The sequence below is a fragment of the Tiliqua scincoides genome, chromosome 1, assembly GCF_035046505.1.
Source record: "Tiliqua scincoides isolate rTilSci1 chromosome 1, rTilSci1.hap2, whole genome shotgun sequence".
NCBI lineage: Eukaryota > Metazoa > Chordata > Lepidosauria > Squamata > Scincidae > Tiliqua > Tiliqua scincoides.
The window spans coordinates 171577836-171603384 of record NC_089821.1 but is presented as its reverse complement, the minus strand read 5'-3'; the positions used below and the strand labels follow the sequence as shown (position 1 = coordinate 171603384).

The window sequence follows — 25549 nt, the reverse complement described above, 5'->3', positions numbered from 1 at the left end:
GTCTAAAAATGATACAATATGTAGGTTAAGTGCCCCTTTGGCACCCTGTCCTGTTTTAAACAGTAAGTAATTTTTCTTTGACTTTGGATCTGGTCCTGCATGGCTTGCCACTGGTCTGTCTACTCAAGAGTCCCAAATGCAATCAGCAGTGACATTGTCCCCATGCACTGTGGGGATTATGTTAGCCAATGAGGGCTGAGAAGGGATGGGGCTTGGGAAGGCAGGTAGGATTAAAAGGGGAGGAAGGGATCAAGGTTGCTAAAAGGGAAGGTGGAGGATGAGGGCAAAAGAGAGAGGGACAGATTTGTGAGCGGTACACCATGAGAAAGAGCAGGAAGAGGGAGCAGGTATGGAAGAAGGAGGAAATGGGAAGAGGAAGGGGGTAGCTGGACTGAAGATGTGGAGGCAAGGGAGAGGGGGCCAGAAGAAGGAAAAAGGAGGCTGGGGCAAGTCAGTGGAAAGGGGCAAATGACCCTGGGATGAGGAGAAAGGTCTCCCCACGTCCTGAGCCACCCTTCAGCAGTGTCATGCCCCCTCATGACTTGGGGTATAGAGTCAGCTTCCTTGGCACCAAGCAACCCTGGCAAGAGGTCAGCCCTCATTTTTTTTTTTCCAGTTCTGGTTGGAGTCCCTCACTTTTGTGGCCATTCCTGCAAGGCAACCCGAAGCTTATGGTGAGTCGTTTGGTAGGAATCCCCAAGTGAGTGGACCTAGGGTGGATATGGGATTAAGGATTGAGCTTTGATATAAAAGGTTTTGTTTGAATGTAATAACCCTTTATATCTGCTTCCTTCTGAACTTGGTCTCTCATCAGCATCAGTGTATTGTACCCCTCTGCCTTGGACATGGCCCCTTTGGGAAGAGGTGGAGTGCCCATCTCAATGATAAAGCATATTTACATATTACTGAGCATTTGGTTGGGTGTTCTTGGCCCTTTTGTGAGCTTACAACCCAGTAGGTTGTAAAACATGTGACTGCAGCTGTTCTGCCCACTCCTGAATCTTTTGGTTGCTGAGGTATCTGCAACAATTCATAGATTGTTGCTATGCATCCTGTGTAGATCTTTTAAAAAAAAATTTCTACCTCTGTTCACCTCAGAGGGACCTTGATTGTGCAGTAAGTGCAATTCTCTTAGTTAATAAAATTAGCACTGCGGTCTTGTGCGCACTTACCTATGAGTAAGCACCATTGAACACAGTGGGACATACTTCTGAATAGTGCATAGGATTGCACTATTAAGAGTGTTAAACCAGACTTGGTAAATCCAGATATAGTTGGCAAACCCCCCCCCCCCCAATTTTTTTTTTTTTTGATGTTGAGGAAGAAGACACTCCAGTCATCAAGACAGTATGGTCCTGATGCATATAAATAATCTTCTTTCACCCATACTGCTATGTGTGATATGATATCTAACACATCTGCCTTTTCATCTCACCACACTTGAATTCAATGAGTAATGTTTGCATATTATGTTGCATAATTTAAGACTGTTATTTGCCATAAGCAGATGCTGCAGTGAGGGTTCTGAAAGGTTTAGCCTTGGGACAAACTGACCTTCTTGGGGCTAATGACAACAAGTGAGGCTCTCTTGTGCTGTTTTTGAAGAGCAGTGAGGTTATCTGGAGTCCTGAGTTCCTGAGGGAATGTTCTGTTTGTGATCTAGATAGAAGTTACGGACCTCATCCCAAAGAATGACGTCAGGGGCATGCTCCCAGGACAGGGTGGGAGCGGGACTGTCTGTTCAGATGCAGTGCAGCCAGAAGGCAGGGAGTATATGTGCATAATATTGTTATCAGTTGCTTTGAAGTTTCTTATAGCAAATCCAGGTTGGTCTTTGTGTTCAGGTTTTTCCCCCCGTTTGTGGCTTTGTGTTTCCTCTTCACAAGAGGCAGCAACCACATCTTTCCACATACAGAGGGTGTTAATGGCATTCATATCTGAAGTGTGTTTCAGAGTACAGGTATGTCTACTCCAGCTGTTCTTGTCAGTTGGCTCACTTGTTTTGTAACTCCCCATTCATACGTACGTTCTTTTTAAAAAAAAGTATTTAGTCCCTCAAGCAGTTTACAACAGATTGAGAATAAAAACAGCCAGGGAACAATATTGTTCGATATTGTTGTTCTTAGTACAATATTGGTGTTCTTCAGCTGGTAGAAAGTCTCTTCTGCTCACAGGAGGATTGTTTTCAACTTAGTGGAGGAGGATTGTGTGAGAAGAGTGAACCTCCATTTGTCTGCACATGCTCTTAAAAAAAATCATGATCTAGTGAAGTTTAAAGGTACTGTCTACGTCTTACTTATTAACAAAGTTTCTTGTACTGTAATTTCTTGTATTGCACTGTAAGAAGTCTTCTCCTTGTAATGGCACAATAATTCACTGAATACTACTCAGCCATTTTTTTTCGTGTGGTAATTGTTCTTTGGATCCAAGCCAATAAAAATTGTGAAACTGCACAATGTTTCTCCCATTGCATCCCATATAGCTTTGGGTTACCCTTGTTTGTTCATGTGTTTTCTGACATTCTAATGGCATATAGAATTGGACTTTTGTGGTCAGGCAAGACCAAGATATGGATCAATGGTGGCACTTTTCTTTCAGAGTACGGGGAGGGGGTGTATCCGCTCTGCTTCCCTCGCCTCTGGAAGGACTGTTCTGCTTCCCTTGCCTTTGGAAGGTCCTTTGAGCCCAGCAAACACCTCCCCCCGCCCTCTAGAGCCAAGGGGAGTTCCGCCCCCCTCACTCCTGGAGGGTCCTCTGAACCCAGCAAAGGCCACAGATGTCTGTCTGCGGCCTTTTCCAGGCTCAAACTGAGTTCTAGAGGTAAAAAAAATCATTTCCAGAGGAAGTGACCTCTAGTCACGCAGTCTGAACCTGGCAGTAGTGACAGACCAGCGTTTGTGGCTTCTGCTAGGCTCAGGTGACCCTCTGGAGGAGAGGGGAAGCAACCCTCGACTCTGGATTGTAGGGGGAGCTGTTTGCCCGTGTACGCGGTTTTACTTAACCATGGGGGGTTCCAGAAAGGAACTCCCACAGATATAGGGGCACGCCTGTACAGTGGGTTACTATTGAGACTGTTGATGGTACATTGTCTTAACATCTTAGAGTCTAGAATTGGAGTCATGTCCTAGCCCTCGTGGAATGTTGGTGAGGAGATGCAGTTGATGTAGAGGAGCGTTCCAAGTCACTCAGAGCCTATTAGATGATTTCACTATGGAAAAGGTGATAGTTATAGTAGGATGAGAGAGGAAAAAGGATAGAGGCATTTCAGTTATTTATATTCTTAGGATATGCTGGTAGCTTTTATTAATATGGATAGAGATTAACAAGAGAATTAAGTGGATTAATAATTTTAATAATTAATAATAATGGTGAACTTTGGGTGGTTGGAAACCCAGTGATCTAATTTATTTATGTGCTTTAAAAAATTCTACCCCAACTTTCCTTTGCCAAGCCACAAGGTGGCTTACAAAATGTTTATAACAACCATAAAATATATAAACAAATATTATATAAAACATACAATATATAAAAATTTGAAACATAAAATTAAAAACTGTCAGGGGTCTGCAGAATCAGCTTATGTGAACTCACATGCTTAATGTGTTTGTAAGAACACATTCCTCATAGATATCTAGTTTGACTATAATAACAACAATAATAAAGTCCAATCTGTGCATGGTGCATTATATAGAATTTTAAGTCAAGTCCCTTTCCCAAGGATTTTACAGTATAAAAAATTGCCTCATGTTGGGAAAGAAGTGGGGTAAATTGGTTCTATAGTTTGATTTGTGAGTTGGAAGCCCAACTTCTAAGTTAGAACTATCATGTTTGCTCATGCATAATGGAACGCAACTTTCTGGGTTTCTAGGGTTGTCTGTTCTCCTGGATTGTATGTCCAGGATTGTATGATCAAATGGCTTTGCATAGCCAATTGGTTCAGATATTATTTTTAAAACTAAGTTCTCTAAATAATACAGAGTTTAGCACAAGCTTTTTATTGTGTGTGTGGCATTTTCTCTAATGGTCTTACATGCAAATATATTTCATACAATTTCCTGAAACGAATTGCTTTTTCTGCTGTACAAGGTTGCCATCGGGGAAAATATTATAGCTTCCACACCAGCTTTTAGAAAAAGTACATTTTTCTTCATAGAATAGAAGGATTGTTTAAATCTTCTGAGTATGTTAAGTAGCAACTTGTAACTTCCCGTCAATTATTATGTTCAATAGGGCATATAAAGTTCTCTCATGACTTTCCTACCTCAAAATATAAGACAGGAAAGATGGTTTTGCAAAGCCTGTAAGCTATTTTAATTTCCTCCTTCTTAAAAGCAAAAATCTACTTTCTGTACTGTTGCCCTAAGCCAGGCAACCCAGTACTATTTATCTTTTTATCTTCAAGATATTATTTATTCATTTTTTATTTTATTTAAGAAATTTATATTCCACCTTTCCCATGCCGAAGCAAATGCCCAAGGAGGCTTACAAAGCTTTATAATCAAGTACAAAGTATCACAAGTAAAAAAGATCATAGAAAGCATTAAAACATTAATTTTAGTATTACATGGTGAAAAATAATATCCAAAAACAGGACAAAAAATTTAAGGGAAAAAAGAAAAGAGCTCATTGAGCAAATGGGGAACTGATGAGTTCAGGGAGACAGTCAAGTCACCACAGTACATCAGAGAAACAGAAAGCAAAATTCCACTCAGCAACCAAATGCCTGACAAAACAGGTATGTTTCTAGTTTTTTTCCGAAAAGCCATGAGAGAGGGAGTTGTTCCTCTGGGAGAGCATTCCATAGTTGTGGTGCCACCACAGAGAAGGCTTGCCCCTGAGCTGCCACCCCTCTCACTTGGGACAAAGGTGGCACTTGTAGAAGAGCCCCTTCAGCTGACCTGAGAGGGCGGTCTTTCAGATAGCCTGGACCCAAATCATGGAGGGCCTTAAAGGTTAGAATTCGCACCTTGAACCAGAAGCAAATGGGCAGCCAGTGTAACTGTTGAAGCTGTGTTCCAGCTGAGTCAAAACATCTGACCCCTGTAACCACTTGGGCCTCTGCATTCTGCACTAACTGCAGTTTCCAAACTGTTTTAGCAGGTAGCCCCACATACAGCACATTGCAGTAGTCCAGTCTTGAGGTTGCTAAAACATGAATCACCGTAACCATGTCTAAATGGCTTAAATATGCTTTCATTTGGTGTACCATCCTAATTTGGGTGAACACACTTCTAGCCACTGCTGCTTTTCCAGGGAGAGCTAAGCTGCACGCTTGTTTTTGTAAACTGAGTGCAGCCCCATTCAAAATGGGTTGATGATTCTGTGCTTGCATTAAGGATTTCTTAATCAGGAGAACTTCTGTCTTCTGTCTGTCCTTTCTTTTTACCCCTAATGCTGAGAGGAATCCCTTGTTCCTCTCTAAGGCCTATTGTTAGCTCTTGATCCCAGCTAGAGAGGGAGTGTGAACATGTTCTGTCATATGAGAGGAGGACAGGGTAAACAAGTAGTGAGAGTAGATGTATGCAAGCCTGAAATTCACTGAGCATATAATGCAAATCAAATATATTTGGATATTTTCTCTTTTTATGATGTCGGTTCTGCTGGAATGCAGAGGGACAAGTACTTGTGTGGAACACTCTAACCATGAATATCAGTCATTGGGTGCAGGGCGAGCTCACCCATGAGGTCAACAGAAGTAGTCACCTCAGGCAGCAGATTGGTGGCGGACACCCATCTCTGTCTGCCTACTTTCGTCCATTGCTCCTCCTTTTCTTTCCACACCCTGGTTTGGAAAAGGAAGAGGGGAGGGGGCAGAGGAGAAGAGAAAATGTGAAGTACAATCCTGAGCTCAAACATTAGAGAGGGAAGGAGAAAAGGCTGGCAGATCATTGTGTAAGGTGGGAAGCATTTGGCATGTTGCTTCATGCATTGGGTCTTGGGCTGGCCCTGATTGGGTGGCAACTGGGATAACAGAACATCAAGGTACATGTGCAGGAAAATGCATCACATAATAAAATGTTTAGCAGTGAGCACACCTGGACTATTGTGTACTGTGCTTGGCACAACATTACAGGAAGGCTGTTGAAAAGATTGGGAATGTTACCCAGCAGGATAAATAAATGATAAAGAGTTTTGCTGGCTCCATCTCTGATCAGAGGTTAGAATAGCTTTCTATTTTGTTACAGTGGCCATAAAAGAGACCAGTTTAGATCCTTTTAAAAGTGCTAGTAAAGCTTCCTTTGACTTGAATGGGCTCTTGAAAAGCTTAGGTGGAATGCATGGGGGGGGGTACAGTAGCTTTTAGGATAGGAAGAGGAGCCAGCAAGGGCCACATGCCGATCATTTCATGAGGCAAACAGTCATGTGAGTTTCCAGATGTTGAAACATGTGGAAGGAGAGCAGGAAAAGAATACTGGGTGGAGAACAAGCTTTAAATCTTTAAGGCAAACTAATGTTCAGTCATATAGAATAGGGAGTTTGCTCTGGGACGTCTGTTTCATGCCAGACCACAGGACAAGTGCTGGCACACGCTGTACCACAGGGATGTTAAAACATGTTACAGGCAGTCAGGATCTAACTTGAGTACATTCCTTCCGGATAGAAGAAGCAGCGATGCCAACATTTGCTCCAACATGTTGGTTGCCTCAAGCTATGAATTGGGAAGAAACAAAATATTACTAAGTGTTAAACCTTGAACTACTTTGGGATATGTTTCAGAGAAAGACAGTGTGATTTGCATCTGCTAGTTTCAGCTTGCTGTTTTTCTAAGGAGTAGTTTGCTGTTGCCTTTTGAAGGGAAAATAAACGCTCTAGCAAAGCGGGGGTGGGGGGAATTTAGTAAGCCTCATTTTAGTTAATGGAGGTGTTTTGCAGAATTTCTTGGTGTGTGAGCTACAATGGAGCACTGGGAACAAGAGATTTTCAGTCTGAGGAAAGAAAACGATTTTTTAGGTTGATTCTGAAATCTTTACTTGGATCTATAAATGTACTTTTCGTGCAGTGTCTGGACATGATGGATGTTAGTACTCAGTCCCTTTTTATAGTTACACTTAAGTAAAATAGGACATTATCCAGCAAAAGTTAAGCATGTGCTAACTTAACTTGATGTTAATGGAAAGAGTGAAGAACATTTTAGTGTCCTCCTATTGGAACAAGTGAGATTTAAAAGTGGTCCACTGGCTGAATTATTACTCAATCCAGATTTTAAGGTCACTCAGTTTTAATAAGAACTGTGTGACTGGCTTTGCTTTAACATTTCTGTCCAGTCGAAATGATATCTTACTCTAACAAGCAAGGTTAGAAGTAGGTAAAGGGGTATCTCTTCCTTCTCTAGGAATCTGTTGTTTGGGCAGGAGGTCTGGTCTAAAGCAGGGGTCTCTAAACTTTTTGGCCAAAGGGCCGCATCAAATAGTGGCACAGTGTCAAGGGCCGGAAAAAGAAATTATATAGAAAATTTAAATAAATACGTAAGAGATGGAACTTAGATGAATGAATAAATGAATGGGCTCAAATGTCCAGGACTTCTTTACACACAAACACAGCCCAAGAAATAAAGCACACGCTTAAATGGATCCCGATTCCACCACCCCACAAGCACAACTCTGGTTGTGTTTGGTCAACTGGGCCAGAGGCTCTCAGGGGATCAGAGGCTGGCCGCGGACCAGATAGAGGCTTGCTGTGGGCCACATCTGGCCCCTGGGCCAGGGTTTAGAGGCCCCTGGTCTAGAGGGTAAAGCCTCCGTTACCCTAGGGTAACATCTGAAGGTTGCCAGTTTGAGGCCACTGGCAGCTCTGTGAATGGCGAGACCTTGAAGCAGCTGACAAGCTGAGCTGAGTTATTCCACCTGCTCTTTGGTGTGAGCGAAGAAGCGCCTTGGCTGCCCTTCAAGTGAGAGATGAAGGAGCTGTTTGTCAGCCAGCGTAGGAGGCAACTGGGGGCCAGAAGTGAGACCAGACCATGAAAGATCCATCTGAAATGTTGTGCGGTACTTGAAAGACCGAACCTTTCTGTTATTGTAAAAATCCCCTTGGGGGTTTAGAGATAGCTTGCCTATGTGAACCGCCTTGAATAAAGTTAGAGGAGTAATCCAATGACCAGAAAGGCAGTATATAAATACCAGTATTATTATTATTATTGTTCAAAATGCAGCAATACCTTGCTGTATTCCATCTGGTTGGGGGCCACACCATGAATGGAAGTAAAAAATAAATGGATGAATGTCAAAGCGTAGCCTTATTTAGCTTGCAGATTTATTTTATCCAGCACTGTTTGTTGTGGGCTTCCTTGTCCCCTTTTCTGAATCCTGGGCACAACAACATCAAATTGCATTTAATGCAGTCTGGTCTCCAAAGTTTCGATATTGCTTTTGGTTTGTACAGCTCCACCAGTAGCAGTGTGGTGGTGAACAGCATACAGTATATGACAGATGTCCAGATACCAGCTCCAGGGAAGTTACTGTTTTTTAAAATAAGGTGTTGGAATAGCGTATGTATGGTGCCTTTTTTTGTAGGCGTTGGGGGAAAGATCTAAATTTGGTAGCTTGAATATTGACAGCATTTGATAGACCAGGGGAATTGAGCAAATGAGAACTTTTTTTGTCAAATTATAGCCTCTTTGGGGATGGGGGAACAGAAAGAATCTAGGCTGGGATTGTAATAAAAGCAAAAGGTTAAGGCTGCACATGTTCTTCCATGGTCCTGATCCAGACTGGATCTTCCTGCAGTTGCTGTTTTTGAAAGATTAGTCAAGTCCTTCTGCACTGTTGATGAGCTTAATGTATTGCCTTGCTTGAGCCTAAGAGGGAGTGTTCAGTTATTTACCTAAGTAATGTATTTCAAGCACTTGAAATATGCTACTATTACTTCCTCGGTGAATGTGATAAGGGGGTTATGTAAATTAGGTAATATGTGAAAATGCAGACACATGAACCTGAAGGAGCTAAACTTGCACCTGCAGATTTAACACCACTCCCGACTTTTGCATAAATTATTTCAAATGGAACATGCTTTGGGAGAGTCATAGCAATTTCTGTCAGCGGAGCCTCATTCCTGAAAGGTGGGACAGGCCTTGCCTAATCCAGAAATTTCTCCGTTCATCCTTCAGTCCCATTTTAATGTGTTTATTTATTCTGTGAACAGCATGTGTTCTGACACGGTCTTTGCTTTCAGCAGTCTGTACCTCACAGAGAAATGTATAGACGTCTCTAGCACCTGACATTATTATTCTTTATGAGTACAGGGATGAGGAATTCATTTCTTGTGTGCAAGTATTTTCTAATTACAGCAATTAAAACCCAAACTAGACTATACTTGGGTGTTCACTTAATGTTGCCTTTCGAGCCTTGTTTGCTGTTAGATAGGAAAGCACATATGCTGTGAGGCCTACCTTATGGAACCAAGCTGTTCCATTCCACTCTTTTTTACTTCAGTAATAGTCACATATCATTCTGGGAATGTCATGGGCAGCCTAGTCCTAACTTGTGCTGGAACAGCCAGGCTGAGTGGCCTGCACTGTATACAGCGCAAGGTAAGTGCCAACTGGAAAGCAACTCGGACTCAAGGGATGTTTCCCCCGTACCCTGAGTAATGCCACTGCCACCCATGTGGGGCTGCTTGGATCTGCACCAGTGAAATTGGTGGTGCAAAATCCAAGCAGCCTGCGTAAAGCTGACTGAGCTGGAAGTGGAGGTTAGGATACAGTTTGTGCTGGTGCGCCCAGTCCCACCCCCTCCCAGGCCCGCTCCACTCTCTAGGCTGCCCTCCTCCCCGAATGTCCTTCTGTTCTCCCCCCCCCCGCACTTTCCTTTCTTGGCTGGCTCACCTGCTCTAGCTGTGGGTCTGGTGTCCATGGGCCAGTGCAGGCCTCTGCGCTGGCCTAGCTGGCTAGGCTTTGCGGCATGTTTTTGACCCTCCTAGACTGATGCAGGATGCCTGCACCAACCAAAGTTGAAGGTAGGATTACGCTCTTCTTGCCAAAGGATTGAAACGATTGGTTTTGGTTAATTGCCTGTCCTGAAAACACTTATGCACTTGTCATCTTTATAGGAAGCTTTGTTGAACTGAATGGCATTGCTCATTGAATAAGTTACTCAAAGAGTTATCGTTGCTCATCACTTGGATGACTGTCTGTGGGCAAATGTAAGGCCAAGTCACAAACTACCAACCTTTCTTTTGACTACTGATATGTGAATCATTTGCATATCCAGAGTGTGAGGGTGAAAGTATTGTGCCTTCATAATCACGCTATCTAGTGACCTCACTAGCATGACTAGGGTTGGCAACTTTATGTTTAAAATGTACTGTGGGGTCAAGTTGGTGGGGTCTGGTCAGACTCCAGAGAGGCAGTGGCAGAACCTGGAAAAGTTTGGAGTAGTTACATGGTGAAATCTGAAAGGTAAGAAGCCAAGGGCATTGAGTGGGCTGAAACTGGCAGGTTGTGGGGTGAACTCTGCAGAATCTGGCAGGTCAAAGGAGGAATCTGGCAAATTCTATAGCAGTGGTCTTCAACCTTTTTTCTACCATGACCCCAGTAAAAAAATAATGAGATTAGGGACATACCTTCAATCTTGCCTCCTTCATGGCACTATCCACCCATCCCCACCCTGCTGCCCACTACCTTCCCCCATTATGCCCTCCCAGCAGCGTTCACTGTAAACAAACATTCTTATTGGAGGGAGCAGAAAAAGGTACCCTGAATCCTGGCACAAGTGAAAGCTGTTTTACTATAATTACTAAGAATCTGAGTAGGACTGGGACATAATCTCCTGGTACCAGAAGGGGTATATCAGATGTCTCCACCTTTACCTGGTGGTGCTCTAGCCCAGTGGTCTTCATCCTTTTTCATTCCTATAAGTTGCTGCGACTTCATAACCAAGGCTTTGCAACTCCATTGGGGTTCTGGCCCCAAGTTTGAAGAGCGCTGTTCTAGAGTTTGCTGGCTTTTCCAGAAGCTGGAAAATCTGATACATTTTACTGTTTTACTACCAAACCATTAATTTATTGTCTGATTTGCAACCCTTGTCACAGTCTTCCATTGACAAATTTGGTGAGGTCTAATAATGTTAGAAGTTCTGCTTATGGATAATCTGGGTTTTATGCTTGTGAATCAGTAATTGTAAAATTTGATTGAAGGACATAAGAAGAGCCCTGCTGGATCAGGCTCAGGGCCCATCTAGTCCAGCTTCCTGTATCTCACAGCGGCCCACCAGATGCCTCAGGGAGCACACAGGACCACAAGATACTTGTGTCTTGCTGCCACTTCCCTGCATCTGGCATTCTATATCCTTGCAACCCCCAGTGAAGACACTAAACTGCTCCTGGGTTTAACTTTGGCCACTTTATTAAACACAATTTTTACACATGAAACCTACTGAACATACCTTCCCTCCCTCGCCAGTCTGGGGTAGGTGAAAGATGAGATTCGAGAAATAAGAACAGATAGAATCCGGTCATCCTGGATCAGTACAAAGAATATGATGGAAATCTAGCTTAAATACATCAAGGGCTATGGCAAAATAGTGTACCTCAAAAGCAGGTTGGCACTTGAACTGTTCGATAACTAGGGAACAAAAAGGAAGATTAAAGAGGATATGGACATTGCAGAGAAGCTGAATGCATTCAGCTACAAACCAGATACCTTTGCCCAAACTCGGTAAAGTAAGCAGAGTATGAATTAGAAATGACAACAGCAGCTTTTCTGGTAGAATTATTTACATTCCTTAACATTTGACTACTTGTGCTCTTGTTGGACTTTAGAGGGAACAAACATGTGTAAATATTTCATATAGGGGGCTAATGTTCTGTAACGTATGACTGTTAAACATTTGCCTGAAAATGCAGCAGATACTTTTGTCACTTCTGCAGTTAATACATTGTTTTGTTGTGTGGAGAAAAAAATTCTAATTTGTCCCTTCTTAGATAAAAACATTATAATTGCTGGATTTCAGTCAAATAGTTATTCTCACTCCCTCCCCCCCCATGTTTGCAGGCAAGGCTTGTATAACAACATGTCCTTTCTTGTTCTGAAACATTGGCAGCTTGAACAGGCATCGTTTTGTATTTTGGGCTTCACATTTTGCATCATTGCTGTCTGGGTGTGTGAAATGTCCTGGAAATTTTCAGAGTGAAAGCAGCAACCATATGTTTTGACAGAGAAAAGAGCTTGTTCAGTATAAGCCATGAAGTAAATCCTCATTAAGTTTTGATCTGTGTTATGGTGTCCCTGACATAAAAGATGTGTGCTTTTCAACTTGGTTTTTCTAATTTTTTTTTTTTACAGTTTTCTATGAATATATTGCCTTTGTAGAAGAAAATATTGCTTTCTTTTTTTTCTTGGGGTGTGTGTGTGGAGTATAAAAGAGTATAAGTATAAAAGAGAGGAACGTTCTCTTGAAATAACAGTAGACCGATGAGGAATGACTCACTACTGTCAGAGTAATTCTTGCACCTTTTAATTGAAATTTACCCCGTCTCACCTTTTAACCAATCTCTCCAGTTTTCTCACACACAAAGGAAGTATTTCAAAGTACATTCCTGTTCAGAGATGGAAAGGAAGTAAACCTCAGATTTATACCATGAATGCTTTTGTGTACTTTTTAGCTGGATAAAATGTGTCCCAGGTGCAAGAAATGATGAATTTTATTTAAGAGGAAATGACTCCTAAAATTTATCTTCTCATCATCATGATAATGGAGAATGTGCCTGAGAAAAATATAAAGGTCCTTGGGTCCTTGGTGGTTGGCTGAAATTATTGGTTACACATGTCTTTTACGTTCACCTCTTTTTTTTCCTTTCATCTACTCTAACCTGCTGTTTGTAATGTAATTGCATTTAATTCTCCACACCCTGAGGCATAATCCCTCAGGTCATGGAATTATATGCCACATTTTTTATTCAGATCAAGTAATCACTACTGCTCTGCTATCTGTACTAGGCCCTAACTTGGAGACACGATGCATCTTGAAATTCTTCCTTTTAATTTTCTTGGTGTTACAACTTATGCCAGTGGGAAAAATCTCTGGAGTCCGTCAGTCTAGTCAGATAGCAGTGATGATAGAACTTTATGATTTGTTGGTGTTACTAACCGAAAAATACGGTTGAAAAGTAGTATTTACTGACCTAATGAGAATGAAAAATTCTGGGCAGAGAAGCAAATTTGTGGCTCAGTAGAAGAGATATTTCTCTAATCACAGATGCTAGCCTTTGTGAACACATGGAGTCATTAGGTTACAATACTGTAAAATGTAACCTGTTTTGTGACATAGAAATTGACTTTGTGGGAGGAAGGCTGAAATGTTATTTATGTAAATAAAGAGGATAATTTGAGATGAAAAGTTGTAGGCTTGCACATTCTTCAATCATGTTCATTTTTTCTTCTAACACTTTTTAAAATGAGTATGTTGCAATCTATAGACAATGTTTAAAGCACAGCTGTCCATAAAATAAAAAAAGGAAAGAACCTGAAGACCATTAGTTCTTTGTTCAGTTCTCCTGTACATTTAACTCACATCCATACCATAAAATAATCCAGGAGTGGCCAAACTGCAGCTCATGACACACATGAGGCTCTTTGACATGTAATGTGCGTCTTTCAGAAATAGGCTGAGCTCCTTTTTGCATCACAGTTAAGAGAAAAAGGTAAATATGAAATTTTCAAGCTTTATAATTATTTACCAGGTATTAACTGAGAGTCCAGTGGATTAAAACATAAGTTTGATATTCATGGTGAGTTAATATATTTAAGAATTTAAGTGCTTCTTAAATATTGTAGCTCTTAAAAATCTCTCTTGCACCTCTCAAACATCTGAAGTTTATTGTATGTGGCTGTTACGCTGAAATAACACCACCCGTGAAATAATCCCAGATTTGTCCCCACCATCTATTCTCAATCAGAGAGAGGTATCTTCAGAGGTTTAGGGCGCAGTTTAGGAAAAGAATTGAAATGGTTTGAGAAAGTGAACCACACCACATGCGTAAGGCAAGCTTCTCCAAAATTTGTGACCAGTTTCATCTAAGGCAGTGTTTCTCAACCAGTGGTACTTGAGGTGGTGTCTGGTGGTACTTGCAGGATCCCTGGATCCCTGCCACCCAGAAGCAAGACCAGGAACACGACACAACAAACAATGGCAGGAGGCTACAAAGCATGCTTTCCCGTGCTTGAAAAAGCCCTCCTGTCCATCCTGAGCCTCTTCCTGGTACTTGTTGCATCACATTTTGCCTGTCAACCCAGAAGTAACTGGCAATTATGTCATTGCCAGTTACTTCCAGTGGTACTTTGAATTGGTGGACCATGTGAAGTAGTATGGCAGAGAGAGACAGTTGAGAAACACTGATCTAAGGGAACTTTCCTTCCAAAAGCTGAATATTACAATGAGTAATTTCCAAGTGTGGAGCAAAAGCCCTTCCACCAAATGCCAGTTGAAATAACCAGCTTTATCACATCCCTTATAGATGTATCCAGCTCATTGAAATAAAGATCTTTCCTGCCACTGCAGTCAGTAGTATTTTCCCAAACCTAGCTTAAATTACCCTTCTTCTTTTGCAGGCCGGACCTGATAGACATGAATACCGTTGCTGTTCAAAGCAACCTTGCAAATTTAGAACATGCTTTTTTTGTAGCAGAAAAACTTGGTGTTGCCAGACTTCTGGATCCTGAAGGTAAGTTGGTGAACGGAGCCCTGTGTGTGATAGTTTCAAGTTGCATTTGAGAGCTAATGCTTTAGGTGCCCATATGGTAGACATTAACGCTGCTCCTCTTCTTAGATGTTGATGTCTCCTCGCCTGATGAGAAGTCAGTAATCACTTATGTGTCATCACTTTATGATGCATTTCCCAAAGTACCAGAAGGTGGTGAAGGCATCAGTGCGCATGTAAGTAGGAGGACAATACAGTATTTTAAAAGCTCACCGCTCAGGTACAACAAGTATGTCAGGTAAAAGTGTTAATTTCACTGGCAATTGCAATGAAAACAGGTAATTGTTCAATATTGCTAGGATATGGACATTTCCCTTTTTCTAGTTGCACTTCAACACCCGATTAAACAAATATTACTGCAATATCTATAAAAACAGATATTAGTAAATTCCGTATTGTATGGAATAATACTTGTGGTAATGAAGCATCAGTTGGCTGAGCTGGTGTGATAATATGGAATTCTATTCATGAGCATTCTAATGATTCAGGAACAAAGTTACCAAAACTTTTTCAACAACAACAACAGTATTTATATACCGCTTTTCAACAAAAAGTTCACAAAGCGGTTTCAGGTTTTTGTGAAGGACACCTTAGCTGCCAATCTGGCTGAGGTTGAAATGTAATAGGGACCAGGACAAAAAAATATTTTTTAATAACTGGAGTGCTGAGAACTGTGGTAAGTGTCCCAGGAGATAGAGAGGTCAGAAGCCTAGAGATACGGTGCCTGAAGAAAGGATGCAGAGCAGGCAGAGAACTAGGAATCAGGAATCGAAGCGACATGATCCCCAGGATCGCGTCGCTAGGGGGGCTGCAGGGACTAGGATGCACTCACCAGTCCCTGCTGTAGCCTCTCTGGAGCGTGGGGAGCCCACACAGGGCTCCCCACAGCTTCAAAAGTGAAAGTGGAGCGATTGTGCTCCACTTCCGCAAAACCAAAAGTGGAGCGTGATTGCTGTGCTTTCACTTATTAAACTGTGGGGAGCCCTGCAGACACTCACGCAGGGCTCTCCGCACCCCAGGGAGGCTTCTGCAGGGACTGGTGAGTGCATCCCCGTCCCTGCAGCCCCCTTTGTGACACCGCCTCCCCCCTGCCCCCGCAAGAACACTGCGTTTCAAACTCTCCCTGAGAGTTTGAAAACCACTGCCTTTAAGGGCTTCTGAAGAAACGTCCTCACATTTTGGGTCAGGGAGGCTATATACTGAAGGTGGTGAAGAGGAGTTCTGTGGAAGTTGGGCAAGTGATCGAGTGGCTAAAAGAAGAGGGGAAAGTAGGCAGTGAGTTGAAAAGCAGAAACTTTAGGGAATTGTGGATGCCTGAGACAGGAAGAAAGGAAAGACCAAGGAGAAATTAGGATTAGGCTGGAGCTTCATGCTGAATTTAGAGATTGAAAAGAAGTGGGCAGATAAGGCAGCCATTTTCAACCACTGTGCCATGGCACATTGGTGTGCTGCAAGTGATCCACAGGTGTGCCACAGGGATTTGGGGGAAGGTCATTTATTAGTAGGGCCAATGGAAGATGTGAGCTCCCCACTGGCAGCATGGTATGCCTTGTCAAAAACCCGATGGTGTGCCTTGACAATTTTCGTGCCTTGTCAGTGTGCTGTGAGATAAAAAAAGGTTGAAAATTGCTGAGATAAGGAGATTTGGAAGGCTGGGCAGTGTGGGTCTAGGAGTCAGCAGAGAACAAAGTTTTTGTGGTGTCTAAAGTCTAGAATCTGACAGGGCTACAGGGCCTTAAGCAGTTGCATGGAAGTGGGATTCAGTCAGTTGTAGCTTCTGCCATCACTGCAGCGATGTGATCTGTCATCCTTTCATAGGCAAGAGGGCCAAGAAATGGGAGTAGAGTGGGGTTGCCTTGAACAAGCCAAGCAATTATTTGTCTGCAAAAATAGCTTGATGCACATTTTCCTCCCACTTAGAAATTATTATATGCTTCTGTTAGGATGTTGAAGTCAGGTGGGTTGAATACCAGAATATGGTGAACTACCTCATCCAGTGGATCAGGCACCATGCCGCGATAATGGCTGATAGAGCGTTTCCAAACAATCCTGTGGAACTCAAGGTGAGTTGTGATAGTGTATTTTTTTTTCCTTCATTGTTCACATTGCCAGGGTAATGTTGGTTTAAACAGATATTCTTTAGAATATGGTTCACAAAATTCTTAAATCAAAGTCCTTGCAAACATTAGTTGTATCCTGATCCTGTTCCCTAGAATTCCACTACAAGAGCACATAGCATTAGGATCAAAGAGCTGAACTGTTTCCCAAAGGTGAAATTGGCTCCCAGTCCAAGTCTAACACAGCAGCAACTAGTGTACTGGTCCTTTTACTCCACACCTAGCTAGGAACCAATCCACATGCTCAGAAGAATTCCATGATACAGCCTTGCTGAAAGCATACGGTGGTTTGTGTTGCATCACTGAATGTCTGTCTATATCAAAACTCCCTGCACCTGCAAAGCTAACAAGTCAGGGAAAGGTCCTTTTTCCTATCATGCTGTCTTTCCAGTGGCAGAAGTGTTTATATCTGGTGAGTACTCAGTGATGCAATCTCCACCTCTGCATGGTTCTTCTGCCTCTATAGATAATTTTTTGATTGCTCAGTGCAAGTCAACTTGCATAACACTGTATGGAGTGAGGCCTTGAACAGTTACAAACATCCATAGTTTACTTTTGCAGGCTCCTACAAAAAGGAGCTGCAAACCTGTGCCTAGCTGTTATGTAAGTATTAAGTAACCCAGGGGATCTCCCAGGTTTGTGGGCATTAACATGCAGCTTTCTTTGAGGCTGCGCAAGCCATTGCCACAGCCAGCCCAAATTTAGAGGTTTGAACCATTAAGGCTGCAATCCTAACCATACTTTCCTGAGAGTAAGCCCCATTAAACAAAATAGGACTTACTTCTGAGTAGACCTGGTTAGGATTGTGCCCTAAGGCACTTTGATTTTTAAAAAAGGAAAGGAGCTGAACAGATTCTGTGCAGTTCTACCAGTTGAAGTGGCTTGTGGAGTACAACCATCTAGTGTCTAGATGAGCTGGTTCTGAAATTCAGGTATGTGGATGTGAATGGGAAAGCAAATTCTCCTTTTACTTTGGAAATCCAAGAAGTGCTTTGCTAGTGCATAGAAGTGCTTTGCTAGTGTGAGTTGTTTTTCATATATCTCAAAGCTGAATAAATGATATAGACCAAAATACCAAAATACTGAGTAAATAGTAAATAAACCTGATTGCAGTGTTTGTTTTTCTCTAGGCACTTTATAACCAGTATTTACAATTTAAAGAAACAGAAATTCCACCAAAGGAGATAGATAAATCAAAAATCAAACACCTGTATAAATTACTGGAGGTAAGCAGCTGTTTTATGGGTTATTGAATATTGGGCTACTTTTCTTTTAGCTTTGCTTCATGTTGTCATGCCTTGGTTTTGTAGGTTTGGATAGAATTTGGGCGTATTAAACTCCCTCAAGGCTACCACCCAAATGACATAGAGAAAGAATGGGGGAAGCTAATTATTGCTATGCTGGAAAGAGAGAAAACACTCCGACCAGAGGTTGAAAGGTATGTTGGTGTTTTGTTTACATGCTTGCTTTGAGGCCAGCTCTTTGAAATGCTTGCGTTAGGCACTGGATTTTTTAGCAGAATACTTGGAATAAACTCTTGACACAATGGCATTTTAGAAATCTGATAGACTGAAGACCCAATCCTATTGATGGCCTGCGCCCGTGGAATGTGCATTCTGCCATCATGTGTCTTCACAAAAGTGCCCTAAAGCACTTTACAACAGCACATGGCCTAGGCAAGTCAGCAGGAAGGCCAGAGCCTTCCCCCTGGCTGTTGTTGAGAGGCCTGCTGTAGCAGGGAAGTCCAGTGCAGGGGGTGGGTGGGAAAGAGGTTAAATGGGGTAATGCTGTGGGTGGATTGGGCCCAGGATGGAGGCAGGGTCTGTGGTGCCAGTATGTGCCGTATCCAAAGCCCCTTTCCTGAACTGCCTACACAGATCAACAGACTTGCACCAGCAATATTACTGGTACACATCCAAGTTGCCCCGTTGTGGTTGCTGGGGCTTACCGCAAATATCTTACTCCCAGATCTCCCATTACCCCAAAGAGATCTCCAGCAGCCAAAAGTCCCACATGGAGTAGGGCTATCAATGGCATGTGAAGATTTAGTATGACGTAGAGTTACATAAGAGTGTCATAGAAATTCAGTGGTAGCATCCCTAATTTCACTTGAACTTGAAAACTGAGAGTAGGCAGATTTGGACTTGATTTGGACCATAATTGACTAAAAAAGGTATGCAACACAGTCATCCATGGATTTTTCAGTAACTCTTGCAAGTAGCCACGTGCTTCAAAGTAGCCTGTATGATCCTAGCAGTCCTTTTGTTCATCAAGCATACCAGAGCTGAACATCAAGCCAGCTCAGTCTTTGCAGAGACAGCTCATCTTGTTTATATGCTTAGAAGAGCAGTGGTGTAATATGGGTGGAGTTTTATAGAACACTAAATAATTGAATAATATGACTAAGAATGAGGTCGCCTACCTTTGGAGAAGGAGGTGGTATTGGGAAAAATTGACCACTCGCTTGAAAGACAAAAAAGTGCCTAGAGCTCGTTCGTTATAAGAAATAAACAAATGATTGCATCATTTTTGTGTGTGGGCTAAAAGCCAAGGAACTACCAGCTAAAGAATGCCAGTAATGTCATCGTGACATCAAAGTGGGTACCGAATGCCAGAAATGTATGTAAAAATAAAAATTCTGTACCAACCTTAGCAAATATTCTCTGTGGTTTATATAAACTTTCTCTCATGGTCAAAGTAAAGGATTCATTGTCACATTTTATACTACAGTATCTCTAGTAAAATCAATAGAGTAACATCAGTGTCAAGTCAGATGCTTTCTTTTCAATTTATAATATTACCCCTATTATTTTGGTCGACTCTCATCTTAATCAATACACGTGGCATATGCTTAAAGTGGGCATATCATGCAGAAATTTAAATTTAATTAATTCAGGAATCTGTGCAGAGTTTGAGCAGGATATTGTAGAAGCATATCTTTTAATAGACTATAATATAAGTGCCCGGTGAATGGTCTGGGAACACTTGACAGTGCAGCACTGTTGAAGCTAATGATGTGTGGACCAGATCAGTAACTTGGATGGAGACCACTGGGAATCCCATGTAAAAGAAGGCTATAAATATAATGTTTCTAAAGAAATGATTGTTTTATAGAATCCATCATTTCTGTTCACTAAATATTTTGAATAAGGGCCCCTTCCCCATCCTACCCCATAATATAGTTTGTTGAAATTGGATGAGACTTACATAAACTATTTGGCATCTCTCTTTCCCAGTTAACGCCCTAATCATTCTGATTAGTCCGTACTTGTACAGGTAATTCATACTAGAGAAGCCAAGCCCACATTGGCATACATAGCTGTAGGCAAAATCCTCTGAAGAGGTATCAGAATATTATTTGCTGGGTTTTGAATATGCATGCCGAGACCTATATAAAGGCTGTCCCTAAAGCCGGAAGAGCTGTCTAGTCTCTGGAAGCTGTATGTGTTTGTGGGCTTTTTGCCTTTTCAGTTATTTTTACATGTCCAATGGGGCAACTTTTTGACTATAAAAAATGAATACAAATTATGGCTACCACAGCAGCGACTCTCTGTTTAGTAACAGCACCAGTACCCGAACCAGCCTTGACTCCAATGAAAACTTCTTATCGGTTAACTGTGGTCCAACCCTTGTTAATTCTTGTATAAGCTTTGGCAATGGTCCCTTGGAAGGATGCAGGTGAGTGTTTGGTTTTAAGTTGCAGAATGTGGTCTGGTTTTATTTGGTTATAGAGTTAAAGGCAATGATGTTATTTTTATGTAAAAAGTAGTTACCAGTCTGATGTAAATTCTCTTAATTTTGACGTCTTTTAGGTTAGAAATGCTGCAGCAGATTGCTAACAGGGTTCAGCGAGACAGTTTGACCTGTGAAGACAAACTAGTGCTTGCTCGAAACGCTGTACAATCAGTAAGTGTGTTTGAATAACTGGTACGTCCCCCCCCCCCGTTCTTGTATTGTGGATCAGATCACTGCCCAAAGGGGTAAAATTGGAATGTGTTGAAATCCTCGCGCAACTATATGCTTATTGGGTGACCAAGAACGGATCGTTGTTCATAAACTTCAGAACTCTTGTATTTAAAAAAGGGAGTTATCACAGCCTCTCTTGAGGATATGTGATGTCTGTGTTGTGCACAGGAGGATTCCTATGTGAGTTGGCAACAGTAGTAATGGTCTGGGATGCTGTTGAAACTTGCAGTTTATTTCACCAGATGTATGAATTGGAGTGAGAAGCTGGGAGTTAATGTGATTGCGATTGACAGAACCAAAATTCTTTACTTAAAAACATTTAAAGTACTGAATTTCAAGCCACACGCTGGGAGCCATGGTGATAGTTCTAAGCCTAAAGATAGACATTTTGAACACATGCATCAGTTTTGTGACATCCCGTTAGCATCTTCCTTGGAATTAAATTTTGGAATTAAAGAGATCCACCACTTGGTAACCAATTCACAATGCCTTGAAAAACCCACCAGAAAGCTTCATTTCTTTAATTTCTTCCCTACTCCAAACCTACAAAAATTACTGCTGCAAGGTAAATTCTTACCTTGTTATCATCAATCCTGGATCATATCACTGCAAATCCAGTCATCGTATCACTAGGTACGTATCACATCGTAGTTATCTCAGGGCAACTGTCACCTGCAAAAGCAGAATGTCTGGCAAGACATTCTTCATCCTCAGCCCTCACCTGGGCTCCCAGTGCCTTGTTTGAAATCCAACTATCTTACTCAGACAGAAGCCAAAATGTTGAAGTTTAATTAAATGCTTTTGTCAGTCACAGTTTTACATATACATTTTTGTGATTTATTGCATCCTCTTAGGATCCAAAGCCTACTTAGATGCAGCACTGTTTAGTTGTTCTTTGGGTCATCTGTAGGTGTGTGTATGCTAAGAAAATGCCAAGGTGTGTGCCTATGCATTAGTATCTGTATTCAGCATGCCATTTCCTTACTCTTACTTGCATCTGAGGAAGCAAGCTGTTTCATGGATATTTAAAGTCTAGATTGATGTATAGACAATCCAACTTGATCATCTACAATTTAGGTTTTATCATTTCTTTCATTTTACTAATTTTGTTTCCTACTAGTGTATGTTCTAGTGTTGTAAAGCACTGCTAAAGGAATACAGCTTGCGTTCAAAAATACGAAAGTAACATTATAACATATCATTTATCTTTAAAAAGTTTCTGTTCCGGTTAGCTGTATGACTGAATTTGCTATTTTTCCACAGGATGGAAAACGGTTAGAATCAGGTCTGCAGTTCCAGAATGAAGCAGAGATTGCAGGTTATCTACTTGAATGTGAGAATCTGCTGCGCCAACAAGTCATGGATGCCCAGATTCTTATTGATGGAAAATATTATCAGGCAGATCAACTGGTCCAGAGGTACATAATAGTTAAATTTTACATGCAATTTGGGCACATATTTGCTATTTAACCCTGACATGTTCAGCTAATAAGGCAACATAGCCAGAGGTCCTGTGGAAACTGTGGTGCTATAGAAATGTGAAATGCACATATATTTCAAATGGAAATTGAGCCATGTCCATAGACTAAGGCTGTGATCCTAACCACACTTTCCTGATAGTAAATCCCAATGAACAAAATAGGATTTACTTCTGAGTAGGCCTGGTTAGGATTGTGCCCTAATTTCTCTACATATGTAATTTTGCTTGAACTCTGCTGCTGTGAGATATATGTAAAGAGAGATCAATCAGTATGAATGCATCTAAAATATTATGAGCACAACCTACTGAACTTCAGTTAAAATGAATAGTTTTTGCTGGGTCGAAGAACTGGAAAGCCATTGATAAATATACATTTAAAATGTAGAAGTAGGTTTTACCATTAGCTATGCAAAGCATAATGCAGTGCCCACAATCTAAATTTAGTCATGTGCTTGTGCCAGCTCCATCCGCAAATTTAAGGAGAACTGTACTTGCAGAAGTGGTCCTTATGCAAGGGGTCCTTTCGTGAGTGCAGTCCTCCTTCTGTTTATAGCAGGGAGCTTTGTGAGTGGAGGAGTAAGTTTGGATTTGACTCATTGTCTGCCACTTCAACAGGAATATACTTACAGTAAAATGATGTCTGTGTGTTTAATTTCAACTGCAATTTTGCACACTTGTCTGGAAACAAGTTCACTGAACTTGCAGGAGCTTATTTCTGAGTTTACATGCGTAGAATTGCACTGTAAATCTCTTAAATAGCTGAACTGAGGCCCAGTCCTCTCCAACTCTCCAGCACTGTTGGAGCTGCAAGACAGCCCATTTGCATGGCTGCATCAGCGCTGGAAAATTGGATATTTTTCCTGGCACTATGCATTCTTTTTTTTCTCTCTTTATATTGTGGCTTGGCTTACCTGAGGGCATCAAATTGTACTAAACAATTCCTTGAGTTAGACAAGCTCTTCCACTGAGTGGTACACCTCTAAGCTTCCCCTTAAATTTAGATGATATCCATTAATTGTGCTAGGGTAAGTGGCTGTTTGTCAACTAATGTGTAGAAAATTCACCCTTAAGGACGATCTATGGGTTCATTCCACTACTAAAGTTCAGTAGAGATTACCCGCTGATCCCTTGCAACATGCCGTCTCCTACACATCTGTCCACTAATATGATTTCCTGTATCCTAGTAATACCAGTAGTTATGTTTGTATAATAATGTCTCTGTGAGATTTTGCTAGTTAATGTTTTCCAGTGATGCCTGTGCACACATGTAAACACCAAACATAGGAATATGTATGTGTACATGCCTCTATTAAATTATGGGATAATAGTTATATTGAACATTTTAGTACTCATTCAAAGAACCACCATTTCAATACTGAATACATTTTGTATGAATTAGTCCCATTGAGATCAGTGGGACTGACTTCATGCATTTTTGTCTGCCATGCTTCCCAAGAATTCTTTCATATAAAAAAAATTCATATGAACAGACGTCTCCATGTATACAGCTTTTGCTTCTCCAAGGAGATTCCCATTACAGTGATGGCCTAGATAATAACATTATAGCCATTCAACAAAGTGGCCATAGTTAATCCGAAGTGCAGCCTGGTGCCTTCGTTGGGGGGGTGCGAGGGTAAATAGAATGCCAGATATAGGGGAGTGGCAGCGAGATGCAAGTATCTTGTGGTCTTGGGTGCTCCCTGCGGCATCTGGTGGGCCACTGTGAGATGCAGGAAGCTTGACTAGATGGGCCCTGGGCCTGATCCAGCAGGGCTTTTCTTATTATATGATGTGGAAATAACTACTGAGAAGTGGAGAATCTGCTTTATAGGAGGCAAGTTCCACTTTATAAGATTCTCTTTGTGAATGCATTCTTGGCAGGGTTAAACTAGTCTTTCAAGGAAACCACATGTTTGCTTAAACTTGTGTTTTTCTCCATTTGCCTATAAAGTAGAGGAATGGTGTCTATTTTTTATACCCAAAGGAGAAAGAGAGGGACGGGAGTGAAACCCAGCCATTCTCTTGCATTATCTTGTTGTGCTCCATTGCTTTAAAACTTTTTCCACCAGCTTAGCTCTGATACCTGAAGTAAATTTGGCAGGGAGAAAGCTGCTTAAGGCAGTCAAGTGTGGTAAATTAAGACAGTGGAGGGGTGGGTTTTGGTCCCCTTCCCCGTGTGCTCCTTTTGGGATAAAAAGGTATATCATCACACCCTGCTTCATATGCAAATAGGGTAAGATCTATGTAATAAACATGCTATTGCTCCGAATGTCTATTTTAGCCTTCAGGGAACATTATTCACCGACAGGACTGATCATGTAAACTTTCTCTTACTGTCAGACAAATATACTATTTGGTATAATAGTGGAGGGTGTTACTATGAAAAATGGAATGTGGAACTCAAAGGGAAAGGTGTACTTGACTTCTCTCCACCCTCCCTAGAGGCACTATTGTACTTTCTTTAGTCATTTTGATCCAGTATTGTATTGCAATGGTTTTATAGTATGTCCAGATATAAACCACTCTTTGACATATTGCAGTCTAGCTGCTACTGTGCCATAAAATTCCTATTGCACCTATCTACCAGTTTGTCATATAGGGGCTAATGTACTGTACTCCTATTCTAAACTTGTTTATTAAACCATAGCACTTTTTAAAGAGGAACAAAATAGCTCTGATTCCCACTGTTATTTTTAAAAAAAATAGTAATTCATGAAAATTCTGTGACAATATTCAGCACATTCAGTTTTTGTAGTAAATACTTTTTTGGATTATATTACAGGGTTGCAAAACTACGAGATGACCTTATGGCCTTAAGAGCAGAGTGCTCCTCAGTATACAGCAAGGGGAGGACACTGACAACAGAACAGACCAAGATGATGATATCAGGAATAACACATAGCTTAAACTCAGGATTTGCACCAACCTTAAGCCCTAGTTTAAACTCCGGACTGAGCCAGGGCTTATCACCTTCCTTGACTTCATCCAGTCTAACATCAGGTTTATCATCGGGGCTGTCTTCAAGACTAACTCCAGCCATCACCCCAGCATACACACCAGGCTTCCCACCACGGTTAATTCAAAGCTACATTACAGGGGTTGACACAGGTGCACTGCAAACACTCAAGCTGATGCAGGTCCGAAAACCTTTGATGAAATCAGCATTTATTGATCAAAATTTAACGGAGGAGGAAGTCAACATGAAATTTGTCCAAGACCTCTTAAGATGGGTAGATGAAATGCAGGTAAGTTTACACATACAGTACTCCTTCTGCATCTGATCATGTTTCTTACT

General features: G+C 41.5%; 1 protein-coding gene across 1 annotated transcript in view; it reads left to right on the top strand.

Annotated features, from left to right (window-relative positions):
* The window catches only part of DST (dystonin), a 312958-nt gene that overhangs the window by 104138 nt on the left and 183271 nt on the right, over window positions 1–25549 (top strand). The window contains exons 8-15 of the mRNA XM_066612418.1: window positions 14543–14655; window positions 14761–14867; window positions 16635–16754; window positions 17939–18034; window positions 18119–18246; window positions 20621–20714; window positions 22038–22192; window positions 25037–25499. Of these exons, the coding sequence (XP_066468515.1) occupies window positions 14543–14655; window positions 14761–14867; window positions 16635–16754; window positions 17939–18034; window positions 18119–18246; window positions 20621–20714; window positions 22038–22192; window positions 25037–25499 (1276 nt within the window). The remainder of the gene's footprint in view (window positions 1–14542; window positions 14656–14760; window positions 14868–16634; window positions 16755–17938; window positions 18035–18118; window positions 18247–20620; window positions 20715–22037; window positions 22193–25036; window positions 25500–25549) is intronic.